Genomic DNA, 25,269 nt, shown 5'->3' with positions numbered 1-25,269 from the left:
AACACAATATATTTTGTATTATGTAGACATGAAATGGTCAAATGGTCAAAATCGTATACTGTACACTTAATTTAGTTTTGTATTATGTAGCGAGACGTGTGGTGCCATAAATATTGCATGCAAACAGAGCTGCTTTAATCATGACCATCTGCATCTGTTTCGTAGCTCTGATTTCATGATGTAATGCAGACAGGGGAAGATAACGATCAATTAAGGTGCTTAGGGGGGAATGGATTAATGTAGGTTTCACTTTCAAGGAAAATAATTACAATCTATATGCAATCTGGTTTTCAATCTGTTTATTTCATATGCACAAGATAGAGAATTATTTGTGAACCAATAAAGCTTTATAAAAACCTGATCACAAGCCCAGAAAAGATATATTTTATTTTTGTATTATCCTATACAGATACATATACATATACATATACTGTATACTCTTCCACATACTGCATATATTATATTATAAATATAATAAAATTAAATATATTTCATTCTTTTATTTTTATTTTTATTGCTATTCTGTTTTATTATTTTCCCTGAAAGCAAAATCTATTATAGTATTTCATTTATTGTAGTATTCGGTCTATTATAGTATAGGTGCGTAAATCTATTATAGTATTCCACTGCCCTCTATAATTTATATATATACAGTACCAGTCAAAAGTTTGGAAACGTTACTATTTTTAATGTTTTTGAAAGAAGTCTCTTATGCTCATCAAGCCTGCAGTTAAAAAAAAACTAAAACAAAAAACAAAAAACAGTAATATTATGAAATATTATTACAATTTAAAATAATGGTTCTCTTTTTTAATATACTTTAAAATGTAATTTATTTTTGTGATGCAAAGCTGAATTTTCATCAGCAAGTACTCCAGTCTTTGGTGTCTTATGATCCTTCAGAAATCATTCTAATATGATGATTTATGATCAATGTTGGAAACAGTTGTGCTGCTTAATATTTTTTTTTATAACCTGAGATACTTTTTTCAGGATTATTTGATGAATAAAAAGTTTAAAAGAACTGTATTTATTTAGAATAGAAATCTTTTGTAACAATATACACTACCGTTCAAAAGTTTGGGAACAATAACAATTTTTTTTAAAGAAATTAGTACTTTAATTCAACAAGGATGCGTTAAATTGATAAAAGGTGATGGTAACGATTTATATTGTTAGAAATGTTTTTATTTTGAATAAATGCTGTTTTTATGAATAAATGCTGTTAACGTTTTACTCATCAATGAATCCTGAAAAAAGTATTCCAAAAAATATATTAAGCAGCACAACTGTTTCCATCATTGATAATAACTGAGTATCAAATCACCATATTAGAATGATTTCTGAAGGATCATAAGACACCAAAGACTGGAGTACTTGCTGATGAAAATTCAGCTTTGCATCACAAAAATAAATTACATTTTAAAGTATATTAAAAAAGAGAACAATTCTTTTAAATTGTAATAATATTTCATAATATTACTGTTTTTTTTTTTTTTTAACTGCAGGCTTGATGAGCATAAGAGACTTCTTTCAAAAACATTAAAAATAGTAATGTTTCCAAACTTTTGACTGGTACAATATATATATATATATATATATATATATATATATATATATATATATATATATATGACTTGCATCATAAACACAACATTGACTATGTTTGCTCTATTAGGCCAACAACAATAGTTTTGTACAAAGCCACAGCAGAACTATATATATATTCTGTTCAAGGACCTGGAGAATCATCTCAGTTTGGTCAACATAGAAAACCCTTAAAAACATGTTGTTGTTGTTGTTTGCAATTATATGTCAGTAAGTGTGCCGATATACTCAGCTACTGTACTGCAGAAATGTGCTTTCATTTGTAAACCTCCGAACGCTCCTCTGACTGACAGCGGCTTTATATGAGATCTGATTATGAGGTCGCACTGTAAAGTCCCTCTCAATAACGCTCACCCTTTAAAACAGCTCAAGTGTGTGAGCGTCTTTCATGCTGCCGCCATTAAATATTTGAGCGACGTGTGCTTAATTTTAGCCGAATCTGTTCCACACTCTTTTATGGCTCCAAAATAGGCCTTTTAACTTCATTTAAGACTTGGTGTAAATCCATAAGTGTGTAAAACTCAACCTTTGCAGTTAATGAGCACCTGACCTTGTGTTTTTATATATTTTCTTCTCTACAGGAGTCATATCATGAGGAATTCAATTCTTCTTGCTTTTTTGGGATAAAAGTGCTCGATATGCCATGAAAATATGCAAAAAATGTCCTATCTAGTACAAAAGATCATGCAAAAAATTATAAAAATCCTCAAAATATGAGATTTTAAATATTAGGGAAGAACAAAACACTAAACTTGGTTATTTATCTAACAAAATTTTGGGGCAAAAAAAAAAAAAAGGCAAATGATTTTATGAAAACAGATGCATAGAAAAACAAAAAGCTCACAGTTATTAATATTTTGTTGGTTCTCTCTTGTTTTTGCATGTGTTCATCATTTCTTTGTATGACAGCCTGGCCAAAAAACAAGTATGTCGGCACAATTTGGCACGTTTCATTGCATTATTATCACAAATAAAGCAATTGACACTGCAAGCAGAACTATGGAGTATGCTTAACAATTTTTAATAATATTTAATAAAGGATGCAATTTCAATAACTTTTGCCCACTATACTGATTCAGTCATATAAATGACTATAAATAAATACATACATTTACATATTAGTTTTAATGCTGCCACCCTACTTATTTTGTGCCGGATAAACACTGAGTCATGCGATCAAATAATTATATACAGTGCTATGCATAAGTTTAGACACCCATACTAAAGTTGACTAAAAAGAGGTATAAAAAATCATCTTTTGGAAACTGAACTTAATGCCTTAATTTAAAAAAATAGGAAAAATCCAACCTTTAAGGACACCAATTTTCTTTGTGAATGAATAATGTATCGTAAATAAATAAATGTTCTTCCTTAAAATACAGGGTGCATAAGTTTGGACACCCCTATGTTAAATTCCCATAGAGGCAGGCAGATTTTTATTTTTAAGTATTTTTTTTTTTTTTAATTTTAGGATACTATGCATCCTGATAAAGTTCCCTTGGCCTTTGGAATTAAAATAGCCCCACATCATCACATAGCCTTCACCATACCTAGAGATTGGCATGGTTTTATTTCAGTTAGCCTAAAAGCTAGTTTGATTTGCATTGAGAGATGATCTTATGGAAAGTACCCCATGCCAATCTCTAGGTATGGTGAAGGCTATGTGATGATGTGGGGCTATTTTAATTCCAAAGGCCAAGGGAACTTTATCAGGATGCATAGTATCCTAAAATTAAAAAAAAAAAAATACTTAAAAATAAAAATCTGCCTGCCTCTATGGGAATTTAACATAGGGGTGTCCAAACTTATGCACCCTGTATTTTAAGGAAGAACATTTATTTATTTACGATACATTATTCATTCACAAAGAAAATTGGTGTCCTTAAAGGTTGGATTTTTCCTCATTTTTTAAATTAAGGCATTAAGTTCAATTTCCAAAAGATTATTTTTTATTCCTCTTTTTAGTCAACTTTAGCATGGGTGTCTAAACTTATGCATAGCACTGTAATTTAAAAGATCTTGGCCTTTTCTGGTAGCTAACTATATTTTCTAAAGGGCAGCTTGACTTCTCCAGATCATCTAAAGGACTGGAATCTTACCATCCTGTTTAACATGTAATAACATTTTACGGGGTGTGAAAAAAGCGGCGTTTTTTTCTGCGAGCTGCATTTTCACACATGCTGCGTGAACTGGTCACAACTTCATCAGTAGACAGACGGTGTGAATGCGCATTCGTTTATGTATGTTACTGTTGTTATTTTCAACAGTCTCACCTCATTATCTCTCCACACATGCATTTTCTGTGTTTGACAAACCTGCTACTTCTGTGTTTACAGCCATTTATGAAGCGTCGTGTGAGGCGTACAAACACAAAGGAAACACGTCTGGCTTTTACTACATAGACGTGGATGGAAGCGGCCCCATCAAACCTCAACTAATCTACTGCAACATGTCAGGTGAATCTCACACAGCTTATCCAGACTGATTAAATCCCTTTAAACACTCCGTAATTGGGGCTTTAATCCACAGCTTTTGATCGTTCGCACACCGTGTCACACCCCGCGGAGGAAGTCACTCGTGGAAAAACACTTCAGAAACACCCCACAGATCAACCTTTGAGCGTGTCTGTGCGACGTGTGCTCTTACAAATAAAGTTTGAAAAGGCTTTTACAGCCTGATGCAATCGAACAAGCCTTTAAAGTGCTTTGGTTTCTTAGAAAACCACCACATTACATTTAGATCTTCACTTTTCCTTTGTTGAAATCGATATGAAATTCATATCGACTCTTTTTACTCTCTTATCAGTGCACATTGCTCATCTTATTGTACATGATTCATCAGTGCATGTTATTCTGAAGAAAAAGTTTTTTCATAACCCACCTCCCTATTCAAATAACCTTCCTATCTCTCAGCCAATCAATTCCCAATTCTTTTTTTTTTTCTCATTCAAAATCGTATTTTACATTAGTATTATTAATATGCTATTATAGTATTTATTAATATTTCGAATTGGTTTTTATGTATTTTTTTTATTTTTTATGATAATTTGTATACTAATAATTCTAATAATAACTAATAATATATACTATTGCATACACATAGTATTTATTAATGTCAAATTCATTTTTATTTTTACATGTTCAGTTTATAAAAAAAAATAAATAATAATAATAATAAAACATTTTTTAAAAATATAACAATTTTTTGTAATATCGTGTTTTTGTCTTTTTTTATTCGTTTTTTGGGGTTTAAATAATTCTATTTAGTTCATATTTCAGTTCTAGTTTTAGTAATTTTAGTGCTTAAACTTATTTTAATTAATTTAATGAAAAAAACAATCATATAATTAGATTTTTCATCAGATTTTTTTTATCTTATTTTTATTTGTTTCATTGAATGATAAAAAAAAAAAAAAAAAAATTCAGTTTTAGTTTATGTTAAAGTACCAACACCGTTTCATGTCACATTACAAAAGTAAAATCGGTTGAAAATGTCATTTCATGTTGATTTGAACACATTATGCCTCCAGTAGAATCAATATAAAGACCCTAAAATGAAATGTCAATAATAAAACGAACCATGAAGCTTGAAAAAGATTCTTTGAACACAAGAACCTCTATTTTTATGATTGTTTAGTAGATATCACGTTAGAGGTTTTTTTTTTTTCTGAACTTCTTGTGACCTTTTGAAAGTCACGTGACTGTTGCACAGGTGAAAATCGACAAAGCCTGAGATGAAACAGTCTGCACAGTGTGTCTTTTTTTGGCTCGTTTCATGGTCTGAATCCCTCTCGTCCCTGCAGATAAAGCATGGATGGTGATACAGCACAATAACACGGAGCTCACCAAATTAAAAGCGTCCTCCGGGATGAATCAGCATTTAGCCCACTTTAACTATTCCGCCGACGCGGAGCAGATCCGGGCGATAATCACCCAGGCTGAATACTGTGAGCAGGAGCTCTCCTACCACTGCAAAAAGTCACGGCTCTTGAACACACCAGGTAAGCCCTTTTCATTAGGAATATCGATCGCCCCCTCCGTATGAAAGGTCAGGCTTATTAAAACCGCAGACGCTCACATGACGCTTAAGCAGCACACAGCTCAAATTGATTGTTATACTCTTTGTTATGGGCAGTTTATATTGAGTTATACCCCCCGCCGCATTTTTCGGCATTAAATTAATTAAAAGGCCCCGTAGGGTACATTATTCATGTGCGTTTGTACCTTCGAAGTGCTTTTATCATGTTTGTTTGTTTGTTTGTGTGGGTTTGTCATGGGCGGTTTGGTACAGCGACTCTCTATCACAGGTCGAGTCTGGTGATAACGCTTCTCGTAGTCTCTCAAATAAACACCAAACACGACCCACGGTAATTACGTCCATTAGTTGTCTCATTATCGGAGTTCTTCATGAGACGAGGAGAACACGGTGTCAGGCGTAAATAAGAAATGTTGGAAATGTCAGGTGAATAGTAATGAATAAACACGCTAGTCTCGATTAAACCTGGACAGATGCGTTTACAGGACGACGGGTGTGGGTGTGCGATCGTCTCGAGATGACAGATCACACATGATGGTCTTTTTAACATCTCAGTTCTTTCTGTTAGACAGCAGTGAGATTAAATGTAGAGCTAATAAAGCCTGCTTCTCAGATGTTCCTCTCGAGAAAAAGACCACAGCAGTCGCACGCGTCATCTCAAATTTTCCTCGGATTTGCCGAGATTTTGCCAAAGTCATTGATCTCGATGTGAACTCAAACATTTCTAATCAAAGTAAGGGTGAAATGATCTGAACTGTTGACTCGTTTGTGTCTGTTTTAATTTATTTTCAGGAACTTTAGTAGAAACATCTCATTTCCTTCTCGTATGTTTCTCATGAAAAAAAAAAAAAAAAAACACCCCAGTTATAGTCTCAAATTATGCTCAGGTTCTCCAAGATCCCAAAGTCTGCAAGCAAAACTCCGAGATGAACTCAAACATTTCTCATCAAATTCATTTGTGTCACTTTTGAAGAAGTAGAAACATCTAATTCCCTACTTCCCAGATGTTTCTCATGACAAGATCCCAAACAAGTCTGCAACCAAAACTCAGAAATCTCATCCAAATCAGGGTCAGATGATCTGAACTATTGACTCATTTTTACTTATTTTGAGGAGTTTTTACATTGTTGAAACGTCTGAGACAAAGTTCAAATGACTGAGAACTCATGAGCTGTACAAGAGCAACCTCTAAGCAATCTCATTTCTTCTGGGTGTGCAAAAATCTTCCTTTTATGATGTCTAATGTCTCATTTCAGTGTCTAAGCATCATTGTGTCGAGCTCATGATGAATGCTGTGTGTGTGTGTGTGTTGTTGCAGACGGCACCCCCTTCAGCTGGTGGGTGGGACGGGCTGGTGAAGCGCACATGTACTGGGGTGGAGCAGTGCCAGGGAGCCAGCAGTGTGCCTGTGGCCTTCAGGAGAACTGTGTGCATCCTGAACACTTCTGTAACTGTGATGCCGACAGCAAAGAGTGGTACGACACCAGACTGTGTTCACACTTGTAGTTCAGTTCTCATGGTTCTTCTGGTCTGGACCAAAAAAAGTCAAACGATACATTTAGTGTTGGTTTCGCTTAGCATTCATTCAAATTAACACCCGCCAACCCGCCAAATGCGGGTAAAAAATCAACTGTGGCGGGTAACGCTGTCAAATCACTAGCCAATATGGCTTTCAAGTTTGGATCCAAGTTTGGATTCCATACATTAATTTCTTATTCAAACTAAATCCTGTCATCCAGCAATCTCCTCCCTTCCTCATTCATTGTCATCCTTTTCACCAAAAATGTGTTTTAGGTGGACAGATCGATACAGTACAAAGAACATGTAGGATGTTGGAAAATAACAATGTCTTTGTTGTGTTTAATATATCACAATGACTCAATAGTTGTGTGTGTGTATGTCTAACAAAAGTTGTTTATATACAGTGTGTGCAGAATTATTAGGCACGTTGATTTTCTGATCATATTTTATTCCCAGGCACATTTTGCCAATTCCAAACCATATTAATCTTAATAACTACTATTAATTTTCTAATTGCAGGTCTGGAAAATGGTGGCGCTGAAGACTTAAGGGTTCCTGATGGTTTCACACTAAATTCTTCACCTTAATTCCTAATTCTTTTTTCAGTTAACATGTGTCTTTTCTTCTCCACCTGTATTTGTCTGACCCTGCTGACCTAATGAGTATTTCACTGTCCAATGGTCATGCCTTAACTGCAATTTCTAGTTTTGCATTAGTATTGCATTCTTCTCATGGGCATTTAATAATTTATGACTTTTCAGTCTTAGTTAAATCTATTTTTTGGCTTATTTTATCTGTAAAAGAAAACTTGCCTAATAATTCTGCACACCTGAATATAAGGCTTTTTTCATTTCCAGCCTTCATGAACAATTATATATCACTTATAAATGATTAAATACAAAATTAATAGTAGTTATTAAGATTAATATGGTTTGGAATTGGCAAAATGTGCCTGGGAATAAAATATGAACAGAAAATCAACGTGCCTAATAATTCTGCACACACTGTATATGTATGTATGTATGTATGTGTGTGTGTGTGTGTATATGTGTGTATATATATATATATATATATATATACACATATATACATACATAAATAAGCTGTGTGATGTAGTAAATCTGTTTTTTTTTTTGTTTTTTTTTTGTTGGCTAGTAGAAGTTCTGGATGGCCGGTAACGTGTGTGTGTGTCTAATTTGTGCCAAATTAGTGCCAAAATTGGCCGGTGGGTGAAAGTTAATTTCAAACCCTGACCACAACCTAAAGATACAAAAACAAAAAAACAGGCTTTTATGGCGTATATTTTGTGACAGAACTAACCGAACATCCAAAGCAATGCTGTGTGTGCATGGGCTAAATGCGCTCGCTGTATGTGCGCACATATGTTGGCGTTTTACCAGCTGAGAACTCGCGAAGAGCTTTAATGATGTGTGAGTCAAAACAGCAGCATGAATTCCTCTGTTGCACACAAAGAAAGATCTGCTGAAAGGAGAAGCGGTTCTGACGCCTGAACCGAACTGTAATGGGTAACGGAGATCATGTGACGACAGGAACGAGGTATGCTTGAGTATTCTGTCCCTTTTAGGGTCGCAGTTTATGACATCATATCCTATTTTTGGTTCATTTAAATGTCTTTGGTCTTTGTTGCGTTCATATTTCAGTCGAACCGCATCAGAATCGTTTGTCCCCCACCTCTTCAGGAGTCTCGGTCCGCTTGTTTGGTGGCACCAGGGATCGGATTACAGCGTTCACACTTATTCAAATGAACCGCACTAACTGACCAATCGCACCAGAGTTCGTTTTAATCAAACCAAACCTGCCACAACCTTAAGGCCTGTTCACACCATAATTACTATATTAGTGTCCACACTAACGCACAATATCGTTCTGTTTGTTATAAGCGCGTGCTGCAGTTTTGTCATCTGTCGCTTTAAATGCTCGAGCTCTTTCCAGGATGGATTCTGATTGGCCGTCAATGTTTCATTACATCAGCTGGAAGAAATCGAACTGAAAGTGATTCCAAAGATATTATTTCTCTGTGTCGTTATTGTTATTGTTATAGTTGTGGTTTGGACTGTTCTTGGGCTATTCTTTCACATTTAGAATGATTTTTAGAACTATATCTTTATCGTTATAGTTATCGTCATTGTGGTGAACATTCTGAGAAAAAAAAAGTCAGAATTGTGAGTTATAAACTTCCGAGTTTAAGTCTTGTGTGTATATATATATAACTGTTATTATAAAGTTTAAAACTTTTATTCTCAGAATTGCAAGTTTATATCTCACAATTTTGAGAAATAAATCAGAATTGCTAGATAAAAAGTTGCAATTATATATATATATATATATATATATATATATATGTGTGTGTGTGTGTGTGTGTGTATATATATATATATGTATATATATATATGTATATGTATATGTATGTGTGTGTATTGGGAAATGTGCTTGCAACGCAATAATGTTACAATGCAACAACAAAAAATATATATTAAATTCATATTTTGATTTTGATATATTTTGAAAATGACCTGGACATGTTCTGGACAGTTTTCATGAGATTCCCAGTTTACATGAAATGAAGATGTGTTGTTCTCAAATGTACCAACATGCTGTTTTTGATGTTTGACAGGTCTAATGACTCCGGGCTGCTGTCCCATAAAGAGCATCTGCCGGTTGGAGCGCTGGCTATCGGTGACATCAGCAGATCCGGTTCAGAGGCGGCCTACAGAGTGGGTCCCATGCAGTGTTACGGAGACAGTAAGTGGCGCACAGATTTAATATTACCCACTCTAATCGCACTGTAACCACTTACCCTGTCAGCCTGTCAGACCGGCTCTGGGTCGATTGGCACATGTGCAGTAATGCTTAATGAAAAACCATGATGTTGTTCCCAGCGAAACTACATGTGCTACTGTAAATGCTTTCTCCAGGTAACTTCTGGAACGCCGCCTACTTCAACAAGGAGACGTCGTACCTGCACTTTCCCACGTTCCACGGGGAGCTGAGCGCCGATATCTCCTTCCTCTTCAAAACCAGCTCTTCATCAGGAGTGTTCCTGGAGAACCTGGGGATCAAAGACTTCATCCGGATTGAACTGAGCTGTGAGTGTGTTCAACTTTCCAGCTTTTTCCTCTACCGGGGAATCTCACAAAACCTGCCAAGACAGGTGACAGCTGTTTTTTCTCAGTTTTTTTAAAGATCATTAATATTATTTAGTATAATATATATATTATATATGGTATTAATAAAATAATAAATACATAATACTATGAAAAAAGTATTATGTACTGTATGTATTTATGTATGTGTATATATATATATATATATATATATATATATATATATATATATATATATTTTTTTTTTTTTTTTTTTTTTTATTATTATTATTATTATTATTTATTAATTTTTTTGTGGAAGTAGTTTTACTATTTAATTGAAGTAGTAAAGTAATGAGAATTGGGAGAATATTATGTTATTTAAAAATTAAATGATAAAATATATGTAATATAAAAAATATATAAATATGAATACAAATAGGATACTGTTACTGTTTATATGCATTAGTATGCATTACAAAAGAATTGGGAGTTTTTTATTATATAATTAGAAAATTCAATTATAATTCTAATGTATAGTTCAATTTACTATATATATATATATATATATATATTGGTGTTTAAATGTGCTGAAATGTCTTAATCTTTTATGCTGAAAGGCCTTAAAATCTTAATGGCCATAAAAATGTAAAAATAAAAGTTAAAAATGTTTCTTTTGATTTTGTGGTGAAATATGGCTTCATGAGATTCACCCCGTAGGAAAAAACACTCGAAAGAATCAATATGTAATGATGTAGTGATTGAGTCAAGCAGAAGTGTGTGTGTGTGTGTGTGTGTGTGTGTGTGTGTGTGTGTGTGTGTGTGTGTGTGTGTGTGTGTGTGTGTGTGTGTGTGTGTGTGTGTGTGTGTGTGTGTGTGTATGCTCATATTTGCAAGGTGTTACATACGTGTGTTGAGTTTTGACATTGCTGAGTATTTGTTTAGCCACCAAAGGGAGAAATAATCCAGAGAAGCTGTCGGCTGAAAATATAGACATCACAAAACGCTTTCCTCCAGGGAAATTACCACAGAATAGCTGTTGAACCAATATGTAGAGATGTGCTCCACTGGTTTGCAATGCGCTCAGAGTGAGAACCCTCTATGTGATCAATTTAAGACCTTTGGTCATTTTATTAGCAGTGTTTGCCAAGTCAAGCATCACGATCACTCGTGGTCTGAAGGCCTAAACCGAAGAATGAAAGTTCAGTGTGTGTTTTCGTGCTCCAGACATGAATGATTCCTCATGTCTTCCTGTAGATATAACAGTAGTGCATGACACCAGGGTTCAAAATGAGGGGGGTCAAAATCCAAAAATATATTCTTATGGGGGGTCCCTAATGACTTATGGAGGGTCCGGGACCCCCCATAAGAATATATTTTTGGATTTTGGGGGGTCCCCGACAAATATATTTTAAAATGATTGTGAAAATTATAGGTCTTTAGTGACGTTTTATATTTATAACAGTTATTATTTTATTTCCTAGCGCGAGGCAGCAATCAGGGCAGCTATTAGCCGAGTGAGTTCCTATACAGCCAGCATCACAGATTGTTGTTGTGGTGCTCCCACAGACGCGTAGTGTAGCTGAACGCGGCAAAACGAAACCTCACAAAAAGTGAAATCCTGAATGAAAATCCTGTAAGTGCTTCGATTATGTTTATATCTCCATAATTGCTTATAGGCCTAGTAAAATATTAGGAATTCGAGTTCCTATATCAAAAGTTGCATTAACTAGATACCCACTGTAATGATTAGAAGAGTAGGCCTACGTTTGTCAACGTTTCTTGCTAGCTGTATGTGTATGAAGCCAAATGATCTGCCAGCTAACAGCAGACTATGGAAGCTTGTTTCCGCCACAGAGTGAAAAATAAAAAAGTTTTTTTTTTCTCAGAATTACATGATATAAAGTCGCAATTGCAGGTTATAAAGTCAGAATTGTTGATATAAAGTTGCAATTGTGTGTTAAGTCAAAATTGCGTGATATAAAGTTGCTTTGCGTGTTATAAAGTCAGAATTATGAGATATAAACTCGCAATTGCGAGAAATATACTTGAAATTCTGACTTTTTTCTCAGAATTGCATGTTCTGACTTTATAATACGCAATTGTGAGATATAAAGTCAGAACTGCGTGATATAAAGTTGCGATTGCGTGTTATAAAGTCAGAATTGGGAGATATAAACTATTCTGAGGTAAAAAAAAAGTTTATATCTCACAATTCTGAGAAAAGGTGTCAGAATTGCGAGATATAAACTCGCAATTATGTGTTATAAAGTCAGAATTGCGTGATATAAAGTCGCAATTGCAAGAAAAAAAGAATTCTGACTTAATAAGAAGCAATTGCGACTTTATTTCACGCAATTCTGACTTTATATCTCGCAATTCTGACTTTATAACATGCAATTGCGACTTTATTTCACGCAATTCTGACTTTATATCTCACAATTCTGACTTTATAACACGCAATTGCGACTTTATTTCACGCAATTCTGACTTTATATCTCGCAATTCTGACTTTATAACATGCAATTGCGACTTTATTTCACGCAATTCTGACTTTATATCTCACAATTCTGACTTTATAACACGCAATTGCGACTTTATTTCACGCAATTCTGACTTTATATCTCGCAATTCTGAGAAATAAAGTCAGAATTGCGAGATGTAAACTCGCAATTGTGAGATAAAAAGTCGCAATTATCTTTTAAAATGTTTTATTCTGTGGCGGAAACGAGCTTCCATAGCAGACAGCAGCTAGACTAGTTATTCATAGCTTAACAACCTACTTGTCCAGTCAGTGATTACGAAAGATAACCAGGACTTAATTCAAGTCTGTGAGTTGATTAAAGTGAATGTGATTTGAGCATGAATGAGTAGGCCTATATACATGAGAGCTTGGTAAGCTATCTAGGAAGCTATTATTTTTCTTAATTTAGAATCCTGCATCATGGAGAGAAAAAGAGGAAAAAGAACTTGTAACTTTGTTGCTCCAGAGTTAGAGGTTTACCTGTTCGATTATAGCCACTTCTCCAGACACCACTGCAATACTGGGCCTGGCCCAAACCATGAAAAACATCCCAAGACCATTATCCCACCTTCAACATTGGTCCATATAATTTTGCCTAAAGTATATAGTGTTGCAAGGTAGTCTTCAGAATTTTTCATAATTTAATAATTACATTTTAGGGGACCCCCCAAGAGTCCTAAGTCATTTCGAACCCTGCATGACACCGTTTCCTAACTAAGTGTTTGTCCTAACCAGGCGCGACGGCGACACGCGACGATTCTCGCGATCTTAGAAACGGTTTCTATTTTTCTGCGACGTCGCGCTGGAACAACAAACACAAAGCATGGCAATGATAATCTCAGGTGCTGTTTATGTGCTTTATTTAATGTTAAAAGCGTGTAATGTGACTTTGAATATCATTCAGTGCTCCAGCTTTGTAGCTGTAAAAGCAACAATGGATATAATTCACCTCAGATCTTGAAATTAAACATGGGAACAAGAACGTTAAAACTGTGAACAAACAAGTGTATTATTTGACAAAGATTGTTTTAGTAACTCAGTAGCCTATGTATTTTTTTAAATGGTGTAATATTTGTGAATTTGCTTATGTAGCTACGTATCCATTTTCTTGCGAGTGCCATCAAGATCGCTCTCTAATGCTGTGCTCTTGCCACGAGACTCCGCCCACACACTGTTCTGATTGGCTGTAATTTTTGATTGACGTTGTCGCGTCTCATAGTCGCGTCTAGTGTGGACAGCCTGTCGCTGGAATCTTATCGCGTCGCATGTAGTTAGGACACGGTGTGACGCTAATAATGCCATGGTCATGTTTAAAAAAATAGAAATAGTTCCAGTTGTTTAATTGAAGTTTTAAAAGTAATATATATGGATGCGTTTCAGTAATGAGAATTGGGAGTTCATAATATAATATTCTTTTTGCCCGCTGAACCATCAAAAAGCGGAGAAAAATCGCAAAAGATGCTAGAAACCGCATTACAAAACACAAAAAATCATGCAGAAACACCACTTTCATTTCCCTCGCAAAATGTAAAATCCACTTTGACTGCTGCTAGATGAGCACTATCTGTCTGGCGTTCATCCGAACCCTATAAAATCCATGTCCTCTGGGTCTGTGTCTAGATTTTTATTACACCCCTCCGCCACATGGTCCCTGTCTATTACGCAACTCTTTAACTGCATAAAAGAGCTGTTAAATTCCTGGACGTAATGGGCTCGTGTGATGGATGAGAATAGAGTATGTGAAGACCTTACAGCGCCCTGCCACTTGTTCCTTTATAATGACAAATCCTTTGGCTGGAAGAGCTCAATTAACCTCTCATTATATTCTGACTGGTTTGGGCGCCTGTTGAGGCGGCTCATGTTGGACGTGAACTCGGAGGAAGTTCGTTTCAAAGAAGCCGATGGAAAAATGGCGTCTGAGATCTGAGCTGTGCGGTGCTGGAATAGTTCAAGCTACAATTGTGATTTGCTCGCCAGCATGTTATTTCCTTCAGGTGGCAAAACAGTTATTTTCCACATCGAGGTTGTGCATCGTTCAGAGATGGATTGAAAATGCCTTTTAAATTACAGTTCTCTTCCTGGATTTGAAGAATCTAAGGTTATAGAATTAAACTGAATTGAAATTCATGTTGCTGTAAGTATTAGCTGGAAAAGCAAATCAACACAAACTTCGAATGTTGACTTGACAAAGCTTTGTTTGAGAAAGGTTTACAAATATTTGGGGTCAGCTCACCAAGGCTATGTTTGTGTGTTTAAAAATACAGTAAAAACAGTAATATTGTGAAATATTATTGCAATTTCAAAGAACTGTTTTCTATTGTGATATATTATAGAATGTCATTTATTCCTGTGATCAAAGCTGAATTTTCAGCATCATTACTCCAGTCTTCAGTGTCACAGGATCCTTCAGAAATCATTCTAATAGGATGATTTGCTGCTTAAGAAACATTTCTGATTATTATCATCAATGTTGAAAACAATTGTGATGCTTCATATTTTTGTGAAAACTGTTTTTTTTAGGATTCTTTGATGAATAGAAAGTTTAAAAGAACAGCGTTTATTTGAAATAGAAACATTATAAATGTTTTGTAATCTTTTGTAAGATTAAAAATATCACTTTCGATTGAATTTAATGAATAAAAGTATTCATTTATTTTAAAAAAATCGTACAGACCCCAAACTTTTGAACCGTAGTGTATATACATGTTGTTATATTAATTAGGCTGCTGTCTCTTTAAGACCTGACGCACAGATTTCAGTTTTCTTTCTCAACTGTTTACCTTCACTTAAAACATAACTAACTGTGTTTACATGAATTCTCGCCAAGACCGGCATTTTTTTATGATATTATTTTGTATGTATTTGACTGTTTAAGCACAATAAGCAGCGACAAAGACATCAATTTAGTACTGAGATGTGGCTTTATGAGCACAAAACCTGTGGGAATGAGTAAAATTATGCGCAATATACGCAACCCCATAGTAACAATATACAGAGTGAGTGAGTGAGTGAGTGAGTGAGTGAGTGAGTGAGTGAGTGAGTGAGTGAGTGAGTGAGTGAGTGAGTGAGTGAGTGAGTGACGGGTTCGTGTATCTATTCTGCGGAAAATGAGTATTGGAAGCGATTCAGATATTTCAGTATCAATATGTCTCGAAAAAATTATATTTTTGACAACAATGCATTGCACTTAGTTTATTATTTCACATGCCTTTTTAAAAGACTACAATTGTATATATTATATATAAAATTCAACCTGCCAAAGTGTCTATTAGGAGTGACTGCGTTACACACCACTGCTGAAATACACCCGCATTTGGCAGGCTGGCAGGTGTTAATGTCAAGCCCTGAATATAGTGTATATTGAATATAGAACTTTCACTTTAAAGGTTGTATCAGTGATTTCAGGCCCCAAAAAAAAGATCACATTCATCTAATCTTTCCTAACGATCCGCTAGCGGTCCGCCCCATAAGCATGCCGTCAAAGAACCGCGTCTCTGTAGACGGCCTAGGCTCTGAGATCTGCACACAAAAACAATTGCTTTCACCAACCACTCAAAACCAAAACAAATAGTGTTCCAACCAATCACCGACAGGGGGAGGGTGTTGTGAGGTTTTGTGCTCGTGCACGGCTGCACGCGAAGTCGGAGCTGAAGAAGAAGCTGGCTCAAAACCTCACAACACCCTCCCCCTGTCGGTGATTGGTTGGAACACTATTTGTTTTGGTTTTGAGTGGTTGGTGAAACCAATTGTTTTTGTGTGCAGATCTCAGAGCCTAGGCTGCCTACAGAGACGCGGTTCTTTGACGGCACGCTTATGGGGCGGGTAGCTAGCGGATCGTTAGGAAAGATTAGATGAATGTGATAAAAAAAAAATTGGGCCTGAAATCACTGATACAACCTTTAATATACTGTATGAAAAAGAGAAGCATGAACATCCATCTATACATCCCCACTTGTGTTCCATAGAAGAAATAAAGTGTTTGTCGTGACATGAGCGTGAGTAAATAATGACAGAATCTTCATTTCTGGCTGAAAAAAACCCTTTAATAACGATTGAGATGATGACTCACATGCGCTTGCTTCTACATTTTCAAGAGCAACTCACTTTTGTGTCATATTTCCCACACAGACGCTCCAGCAGTGTGTTTTTCTGTAGCTCACCCTGAGCGTCAGCTGTGCCGCGCGTGCAGTGAATAATAAAGAGGTCTTAGCACATCATCAGCGTTTTTGGAGAGTTTTTTTTTGTCATTAGAAAGTGCTTCATGACAGAAGGTGCCGATCTTTCTCAGCCGCGAGGGGTCTTCGTTCAGATGTGGTGAAATCCTGCAGATGGAGCGGCGGGAGCCTGAAGTTCTGCCGAGTCTTCAACATATGTGAAGAAACTAAGATGTGGAAACTAGATATAATTAGGAATTGGTAGACATACATGTTTAATGGTAGACATACATGTTTAATGGTAGACATATATGTTAATCACACCCACCAGGAACAATTGTTCCTTTGTCTCACAAAGAAGAACTGTCAAGAACATGTCTACATCATATATAACTCCAAAATCAAATAAAAAATAGGATATTTAGCTTACAAATATTACACTCTAATAAAAAAAAAAACATAATTTCTTCAAATAAAAAACTAGGTAATTTTATTACAACAAAATAGAGAGCTATGATCCGCACTCAAAGTTTGACATCTTTTTAATTGAATAACATGTACGTTTCAGCTCACAGGCATTTTTCAGTGTGTTAAATCCACTCCATCCGCTATTTAAACAATTAATTATATTGACGTAATCAAGATTAGTCAGTTAAACATCTTAGGCTTTTCAAAATCACTCAACGTCAACTTCAATTAACAATTATCCACAGAGAGCATAATCTTTTTAACCATGTTAATCACACCCACCAGTAATTTACATGAAACACAAGACATATCCTATAAAAAAACATACCAAAATCTATTTAAAATACATTAATTCCATACTAAGTATAAATTTTTACTGTGAACCACATCAAATACACAGCAGTTGAAAGTCCTAATGATTGAAGTCTTCAGAAATACATCTTCATTAATCAGCATAGATCTTCACAGTTAGAATGTTTCATTTATTTGAGAACATTTGTACAAATCATGTATTCATCCAATTATCTCTCCATTTAATTATAGAGAAACAGAAAAATCTGATTCCTCATTGATGCCGTTAGGAACCAGTGATTTCATTTCATAAATCTAAAATGCTTCTCGTTTTAGTAATTCTTTATTTATGAACAAGATCGCGCATCATGTTTGTTTTCTTTACTTTGCGAAAAGCACAACATTTAGTTTTTCCTGTGAGTGTACACAAAAGTAGATCGTTTATAATGATGTATAACACCTACAGTATTTGTAAGACGAGTTATTTGAGTCTCTTTCGCACTGATAGGAATCAAAGCGACCTGGCGTGATCATTATTGTTACCGTTACTGTTATTTTCTTGTTTATTACTGTGAAGCTGTATTTAAAGGGTTATTTCACCCAAAAATGAAAATTCTGTCAGTAATTACTCTCCCTCATGTTATTCCAACCCCGTAAGACCTTCGTTCATCTTCGGAACACAAATTAAGATATTTTTGATTAAATGTAAGAGCTGGATCACTCCTCCATAGGCTTCTAAGGCATTATAACTTCCTGGCCCAGAAAATGCATTAAAGACATCGTTAATATAGTCCAAGTGACTCCAGTGGCTCAATCTTAAGTTTATAAAGCGACGAGAATACTTTTTGTGCAAAAAAAAAAAGAAAAAAAGAAGACTTTATTCCACTATTCATTTCCTTCTCTCTGGGCCTCGAGTTTTTTCACGTAGTATAACAGCGTAGCGCTTCTGTGTTATACGTCACACGCATCACACACATGACCAGCGTCGGCCAATAGTGAGCCTATGTGTGACGTGCAACACAGACGCGCTACGCTTAAACACTACGTGAAAAGACTCGAGGCCCAGAGAGAAGGAAATTAATAGTGGAATAAAGTCGTTTTTTTTTTTTTTTTTTTTTTTTTTTCACAAAAAGTATTCCCGTCGCTTTATAAACTTAAGATTGAGCCACTGGAGTCACTTGGACTATATTAACGATGTCTTTAATGCATTTTCTGGGCCATCAAGTTATAGTGTCTTAGAAGCCTATGGAGGAGTGAGACAACTCTCAGATTGAATCAAAAATATCTTAATTTGTGTTCCGAAGATGAACGAAGGTCTTACGGGGTTGGAACAACAACTCCCAGGGTGAGTAATTACTGACAGAATTTTCATTTTTGGGTGAACTAACCCTTTGAATAAAGTGTTTAAAGTGTTCTTTAAATAAAGGTGACTTGTCTTGATTTGACCTAGTCTCAGCTTCAGAAAGCACAGCATATGGCACACAAAATGGCAAACACTTTGGGCGTTTTGAAGTTTCCGGGAGACGTGTGTGTCGTGTTCTTTAATGGTCCGCCAATCTTGATGCCAAAATCCCCTTATGGAAGAAGAAAGCTGTTGTGTTTATATCTGTGCTTATCAGGATCAACTAAACGCTGCATTTTTAAAAGTATGTGAAGTTCACAGCGCCATTGTCTGTAGTTGTGGGGACGTCAACTTTAGATTTCCATGCCCCGAAACATGAATTGAAACAAAACAAACTGTGATTGGTTGCTTTACATGTCAGTCAGATGTGGTCTTGGCCGGTTCTTGGCCAATGAAAGCTGCAAGACCTTCTGCCAGTCTGAAGGTCTGGATACACGAGACTAGACTTCACCTGAATTGTACAAAAGACTCCAATTCATCCCATTGGTTTCTGGGAGAAGCAGTTGATATCCTTAAGAGATTTGGGGCCCTATTTGAACAATCTAAGCGCATGGTCTAAAACGCAGGGCGCAAGTTCACTTAGGGCGTGTGCGAATCCACTTTTGCTAGTTTAACAATGGGAAAAATGGTCGGCGCTCCCGGCGCATGATCTAAAAGGGTTGACCCTATTCTCATAATGAGTAATGGGTGTGTTTTGGGATTTACGTGCGTTAAACCAATAAGAGTCTCATCTCCCATTCCCTTTAAATGCCAGTTGCGCTCGCGTCATGGCGGATTCGCTATTTACATGACGGAATTTGATAGTGGAAAGACCAAACGCGTCTCCAGAGCGCAAACGGATCTGCTCGTGCGCGAGGTAAAAGTGCGCTAGAACATCTAATAATTTATTTTAAATATTTGGCATGTTTGTGTGCTGTTGTGTGTCCCTGTGTGTTTAATAAGCAGAGTGTGTGTAATAAGCAGTGTGTACGCGTGTTGTGGACCTGCCTATAGGCGCACATTACTAACGCGCTCATTAAATAACAAAAAAAATTTAATTGTGCCATTGACTTTAGACCAGGTTTCAGTTGGTCAATGGTTCAGTCTATTTCTGTTCCTCAAAATAGCAACGGTCCAACAATGCGCCAGAACACACCTCGCTTTCAGACCAGCAGCCCATGAGCGCACAAATGGGTGCAAATGCATTTGCTATTTAAACAACATGGCGCAGGATGTGAAAATGATAACTGCGTCAGGCTGAAACTAGCAAAAAACACTTGCTGCCGCTGCATTGCGCCGGGTGTAAGATGTGACCTTGATGTGAGAGTTTTCTCTCCTATGGGTTTTTAGCTCTATTTATGAGGGTGTTCATCAGCGAGATGCTCACCTCACACACAAGGCAGCTGATAGATGTTTTATCATCATTGAAAGTTTTAGCCGTTTAGAGAACAGCGTGTTGTTTTTGGATTATTCTCAAACCCTCAAACATCATCTGCCACTCAACAGCTTCCTTCATCATGATTCCTTTTGGAACGGTTCTCGTGTCTCATTCGTCTTATTAACTGGAACGAAATGTCGATCTGCTAGTATGATGATGAACATCAATCAAATGTGTTTATCTTTCCAGCTCCGAATCAAGTGGTCTTCTCGTTCGACGTGGGAAACGGTCCCTTCGAGGTGAGGGTTGAGACGCCCGGCGCTCTGAACGACAACCGCTGGCATCACGTGAGAGCCGAGCGCAACGTGAAGGAAGCCTCGCTGTACGTGGACCACCATCCCGCGGCCCTTCAGAAAGCTCCCGCTGATGGACACATCCATCTGCAGCTCAACAGCCAGTTATTTGTGGGTAGGAAGAACATTTATCAGAAAAATGATGTCTCTTCACCCTGTGTGCTGTTCAGAAATCAGATCGCTGTTATCACTGGTTTGGACGGCCATTATTTGTCCTTTTTGTGTCAATCTCACGAAGAACAACATGTCCAGATCATATAACACTCCAAATTCAACACAAAAAAAAAGAGGACATTTTTGTTATAAATATTTACCCCCAAAAAATGTATACAAATTTTTTGCTTACAAATATTTTATATTTTTATTATTTCTATTTTCTATTTTCTATTTTTACATTTCTATTTCAGTGTTATTTTAGTGTAATTTACATACTACCAACAATGGATTCATTTTAATTTTAAAGTTATAGTCATTTGGTCATTTTTATTAGTTTTTTTATTTTTAATGTTAATTTATTTTTATTTCAGTTTTACTTTTAGTCATTTTAGTACTTCAATGTAAACTTTTTTTCTGCTTCAGTTTTCATCTAATATTTGTTTGTTTTTTTCAGCTATTTGAATTAGCAAAAATTATTTTAATGGATTATTGTAATGGAGTGATAATAATGTATTATTTAAAGGTATTCCTACATAATTGTAGTATTTGTTATACTGCCTTTATAATGAAGAAAAACAATTATTATAGTATTTTTCACTATAAAGGGTAATTTAAGAATAATTAGAATTATATCAATCCTCTGGATGCATTATAATAAGAAGAATTTGTAAGTAAATGTCCTGAAAATATTATTTAAAAAAATAATAATGCAAAAAGTCCTAATGGTTCTAAAAACAGGCTTAATTTTCTTTATGCAAAATATAATTTCCTATTTTTTCTTTTGATTTTTGGTGTGAAAATATGGACCTGAAATATGAGGTTTCATCAGGAGCCAATGCCAATGTTTTCTGTGAAGTTAGAGTTGTTGACCTTGACCGAGCTCCTGGAAAATTTGAAAGGTGTCTCTCTGTTGGAGGAACTCAGCGGGAATGAGTTTTCCAGTAAGTGTTGAGAAAGTAGTGTCATTATAGTTCAATCTTTAGTTCTATTGTACAGCACTCAACTGTAATTGGATCCGGAGGTTCCCATGACTGTTCATGTGTATGAAGAACTCCATTTCAACCAGTTTATAATGCAGGTCTGAGGTCTTCTGGGTAAAACATGTCAGTCGTTGTACTGGAGGAGACGTTTTCAGTATCGCGTATATTATGTTCGGGACATTACATGGCAAAGAAAGCTATTTTTATCAAGATATCAACTTTGAGAGGCTGCCACAGAGACAAATGAGGCTCAGAAGTTGCTCTTTTAGCGCTCAGGAAACTTAATGGAGATCTCAGTTATGATTCACCTCTAGTCACCTTTCTCCAATAGGAGAAATACAAATAAACACGATGTTTAGAAGTAAGATAGAGCTATGAAATAATGTGGATTACAGCTCAGATCATTTAATAAGAAATCTAGAGAGTTTATATTGAGATCTCAAACTTCAACAGTTTTTTCAGCTTTTTTTTAATTATTGAAAATTATTTTTAATATTTTTAGTTTCAGTTAACAATAAAAACGCTGTTTTATTTTATATTATTTATATATTTGATGCATATTGTAGGACCATTAAGTTATTTTTTATTTATTTTTTGCATTTTGATATTATTTTAGTGAAAATTAACCACATTTACTCAATATATTCTTTGCTGTAATTTGACATAAACCTCATTCTTATTGTTTTATAGCAAAAATCATAATAAAAATTCATACATCATTGTAGTTATACTGCAAATAGTTATACTGCCTTAAGTTTACTTAAGTGGTGTGAGTAAAAAAAATTGTATTATAGTTTTTATATAATTTTTTCCCATATTCTCCATTGTTGCAGCTCCTCTCTTCCCAGTCTGTCAGTAACGCTCTGTTTAGTTCCTGTCTCTATGAAGCCCCTCCTTCTGAAAAGCACACTGTGCTCTGATTGGTCGGCTGGATCAGTTTGTTGTGATTGGTCAAGCACTTCTAGCGTGTTTGGGAAATGTCCCGCCCCTTACCATAACCGTCAGTTTAACACACTACTAACTAACTCAACCAGGCCCCGCCCCTTTATTCTGCGTATGAATTATTTAAATGAGGAATATTGTGACGTGTTCGTTCCTACAAGACTACAATGGAGGCGTTTCAGGGAGTTCAGAAACACTGACACTGATATAGAGAAGAACTCCCGCTGGAGGGACTTTGTGCTTTTTTTTTTTGTATCTTAAACAGCAACATTACACACTAAAGAAGGTTGAAAATGTAAAAAAGCATTCAAAAAGAAGCAAAAAACATTATAATGTGGGGGACTTAACTTTCCAATTGCTCTCAGTGTACTCTTTCTATCCAAGAACACTGAGATATTGAAGGGACCTAATACACATTTGCCTTTGTCTCATATTTCATCACTGGTATGTCAAAACTTTTAACAGCATTTCAAACTTTGCTTTGAATATTTCACAGATGATTATACGGCACAGCTGGCACAGCGAGGTGTTCGCTCAAACGAATTAGCACTAAAACGCTAAGCACTAATGTATGCAGAGCGCATTATTTCTGTATTTATAGCTTGTCATCTGCAGGAACAGAATGCAAAAAAACACAATTTTCCTCCAAAAGCAATTACCATATCAAGGACAAAACCACAGTGAAAGACTGACAGCAGAAAATGACAGAAGATTCAACACATCAGTGGGAGAAATAGGGTCAGCGATCATTTGTTTTGAACGGGCGGCTCGAGTTCAGACTCAAACCCTTGACAACACGCGCGAAGGTTACGCCGTCTGCGCGATAAAAGCCATCTTTTTCCTGTAACTCTGCTGTCATCATCCTGTCTTTTAAATGGCTTTGTGACAGCAGTGTGTTTTCGAGGACTGGAGAACGACTGTGCTTGTTTCCGGTTGTGTCTTCAGGAGGAACCGCTTCCAGGCAGAAAGGATTTCTAGGCTGCATTCGTTCGCTGAAGCTGAACGGGAAGACGCTGGATTTGGAGGAGAGGGCAGAGATCACGCCCGGAGTGACGCCGGGATGTCCCGGACACTGCAGCAGCTACGGGGACCTGTGCCAGAATCAGGGCGTCTGTGTGGAGAATTACAACGGCTTCACCTGCGACTGCAGTCTCTCACCCTTCACTGGAACCTTCTGTCATAAAGGTACACAAAACAAATGTGTTAACCCTAACAGCTGGGCTGTGTATCAATATCAATATTTGTCAAATCTTCAATGGCGATAATGAACTCAAAGGTCACTGCACAAATATTTTACTTAAAGGGGTGGTATAATGCCCTTTTCACAAGATGTAAAATAGGTCTCTGATGTCCCCAGAGTGTGTATGTGAAGTTTTAGCTCAAAATACCCCACAGATATTTTTATATAGCATGTTAAAATTGTCACTTTTTGAGGGTGAGCAAAAACGCACCGTTTAGTGCCTGTTCCTTTAAATGCAAATGAGCTGCTGCTCCCGGCACAGGGGGCGGAGCTTCAACAGCTTGCACTCACACAGACATGCACTGAAAATTTCAAAAACTTTTAGCCTTTTATGTTCAAACCGGAGTTAGACAATGATGGAGAGACTCAAGAAGAAGTGACAACATGTAGAAGCAACAGGACATTTCTGAATGGTTAGATGATGAATTTATGAAGCTGATGTGTAGTTATCTTCTAGTCATTGATTAGCATATTCTGTCTTGATAATCTATAAATCGTGTTCCGGGGGCGGGGTTTATGTAAATTCTAGGGTTGGTGATGTCACTAACCCAGGAGGAATGTGGTGTAGTCCCTACCAGCCGTTTGTTGTAGTCCTTAAAAAGTGATTTCTTTAAAAGCAAATATCTCCCTTTGCTTTGAACTTTGAGCTTCGTAACTTTGCAGATGTTGTTTATGCTCAAACAGCAACATTACACACTAACTAAAGTTAGAAAAGTGAAATCATAATCAACCACCCCTTTAAAAAAAACAGGAAATTTTGCTTACAAATATTTTCTGCTTTATATTTATATTATATTTCTATTTCAGTGTTATTTTTACAGTGACCGGGAGGGGACATGTTCGGTTCACTTAGTTTTGTCATGGCCACAACATATAAACTCGTGAGAAGGGGATATTAAGTCGTGGGCACGAGATTGTATGTTGAGGGAACGACATCCGTTTCTCGTGTATAACATGTGGGAACTGAATCTCCACTTACTTTATTTGTTAATTTAAGTTTCTCATAATTTGTTTTTGTTTATTGCCTTAAACGGGACTTTATTCATGACCCGAGTATTTCATACAAGCCAGCAAATTTCCGACAAAAAAGCCCATTCAACTTAAGAATGCTCTTCACGTGTCTTTCACTTACGT

At 36.1% G+C, this 25,269-nt stretch overlaps 1 protein-coding gene across 1 annotated transcript in view; it reads left to right on the top strand.

The window, feature by feature from the left end:
• Positions 1-25,269, top strand: part of cntnap3 (contactin associated protein family member 3) — a 125,470-nt gene that overhangs the window by 82,897 nt on the left and 17,304 nt on the right. The window contains exons 12-18 of the mRNA XM_084400122.1: positions 3,945-4,064; positions 5,411-5,608; positions 6,962-7,118; positions 9,800-9,927; positions 10,101-10,271; positions 20,714-20,932; positions 23,841-24,080. Coding sequence (XP_084256248.1) covers positions 3,945-4,064; positions 5,411-5,608; positions 6,962-7,118; positions 9,800-9,927; positions 10,101-10,271; positions 20,714-20,932; positions 23,841-24,080 — 1,233 coding nt within the window. The remainder of the gene's footprint in view (positions 1-3,944; positions 4,065-5,410; positions 5,609-6,961; positions 7,119-9,799; positions 9,928-10,100; positions 10,272-20,713; positions 20,933-23,840; positions 24,081-25,269) is intronic.

The sequence above is a fragment of the Rutilus rutilus genome (genome assembly GCF_951802725.1).
Source record: "Rutilus rutilus genome assembly, chromosome: 25".
NCBI classification, from domain to species: domain Eukaryota; kingdom Metazoa; phylum Chordata; class Actinopteri; order Cypriniformes; family Leuciscidae; genus Rutilus; species Rutilus rutilus.
Note: the sequence above shows the minus strand (reverse complement) of the source record. Positions and strands in the feature narration are given on the sequence as shown.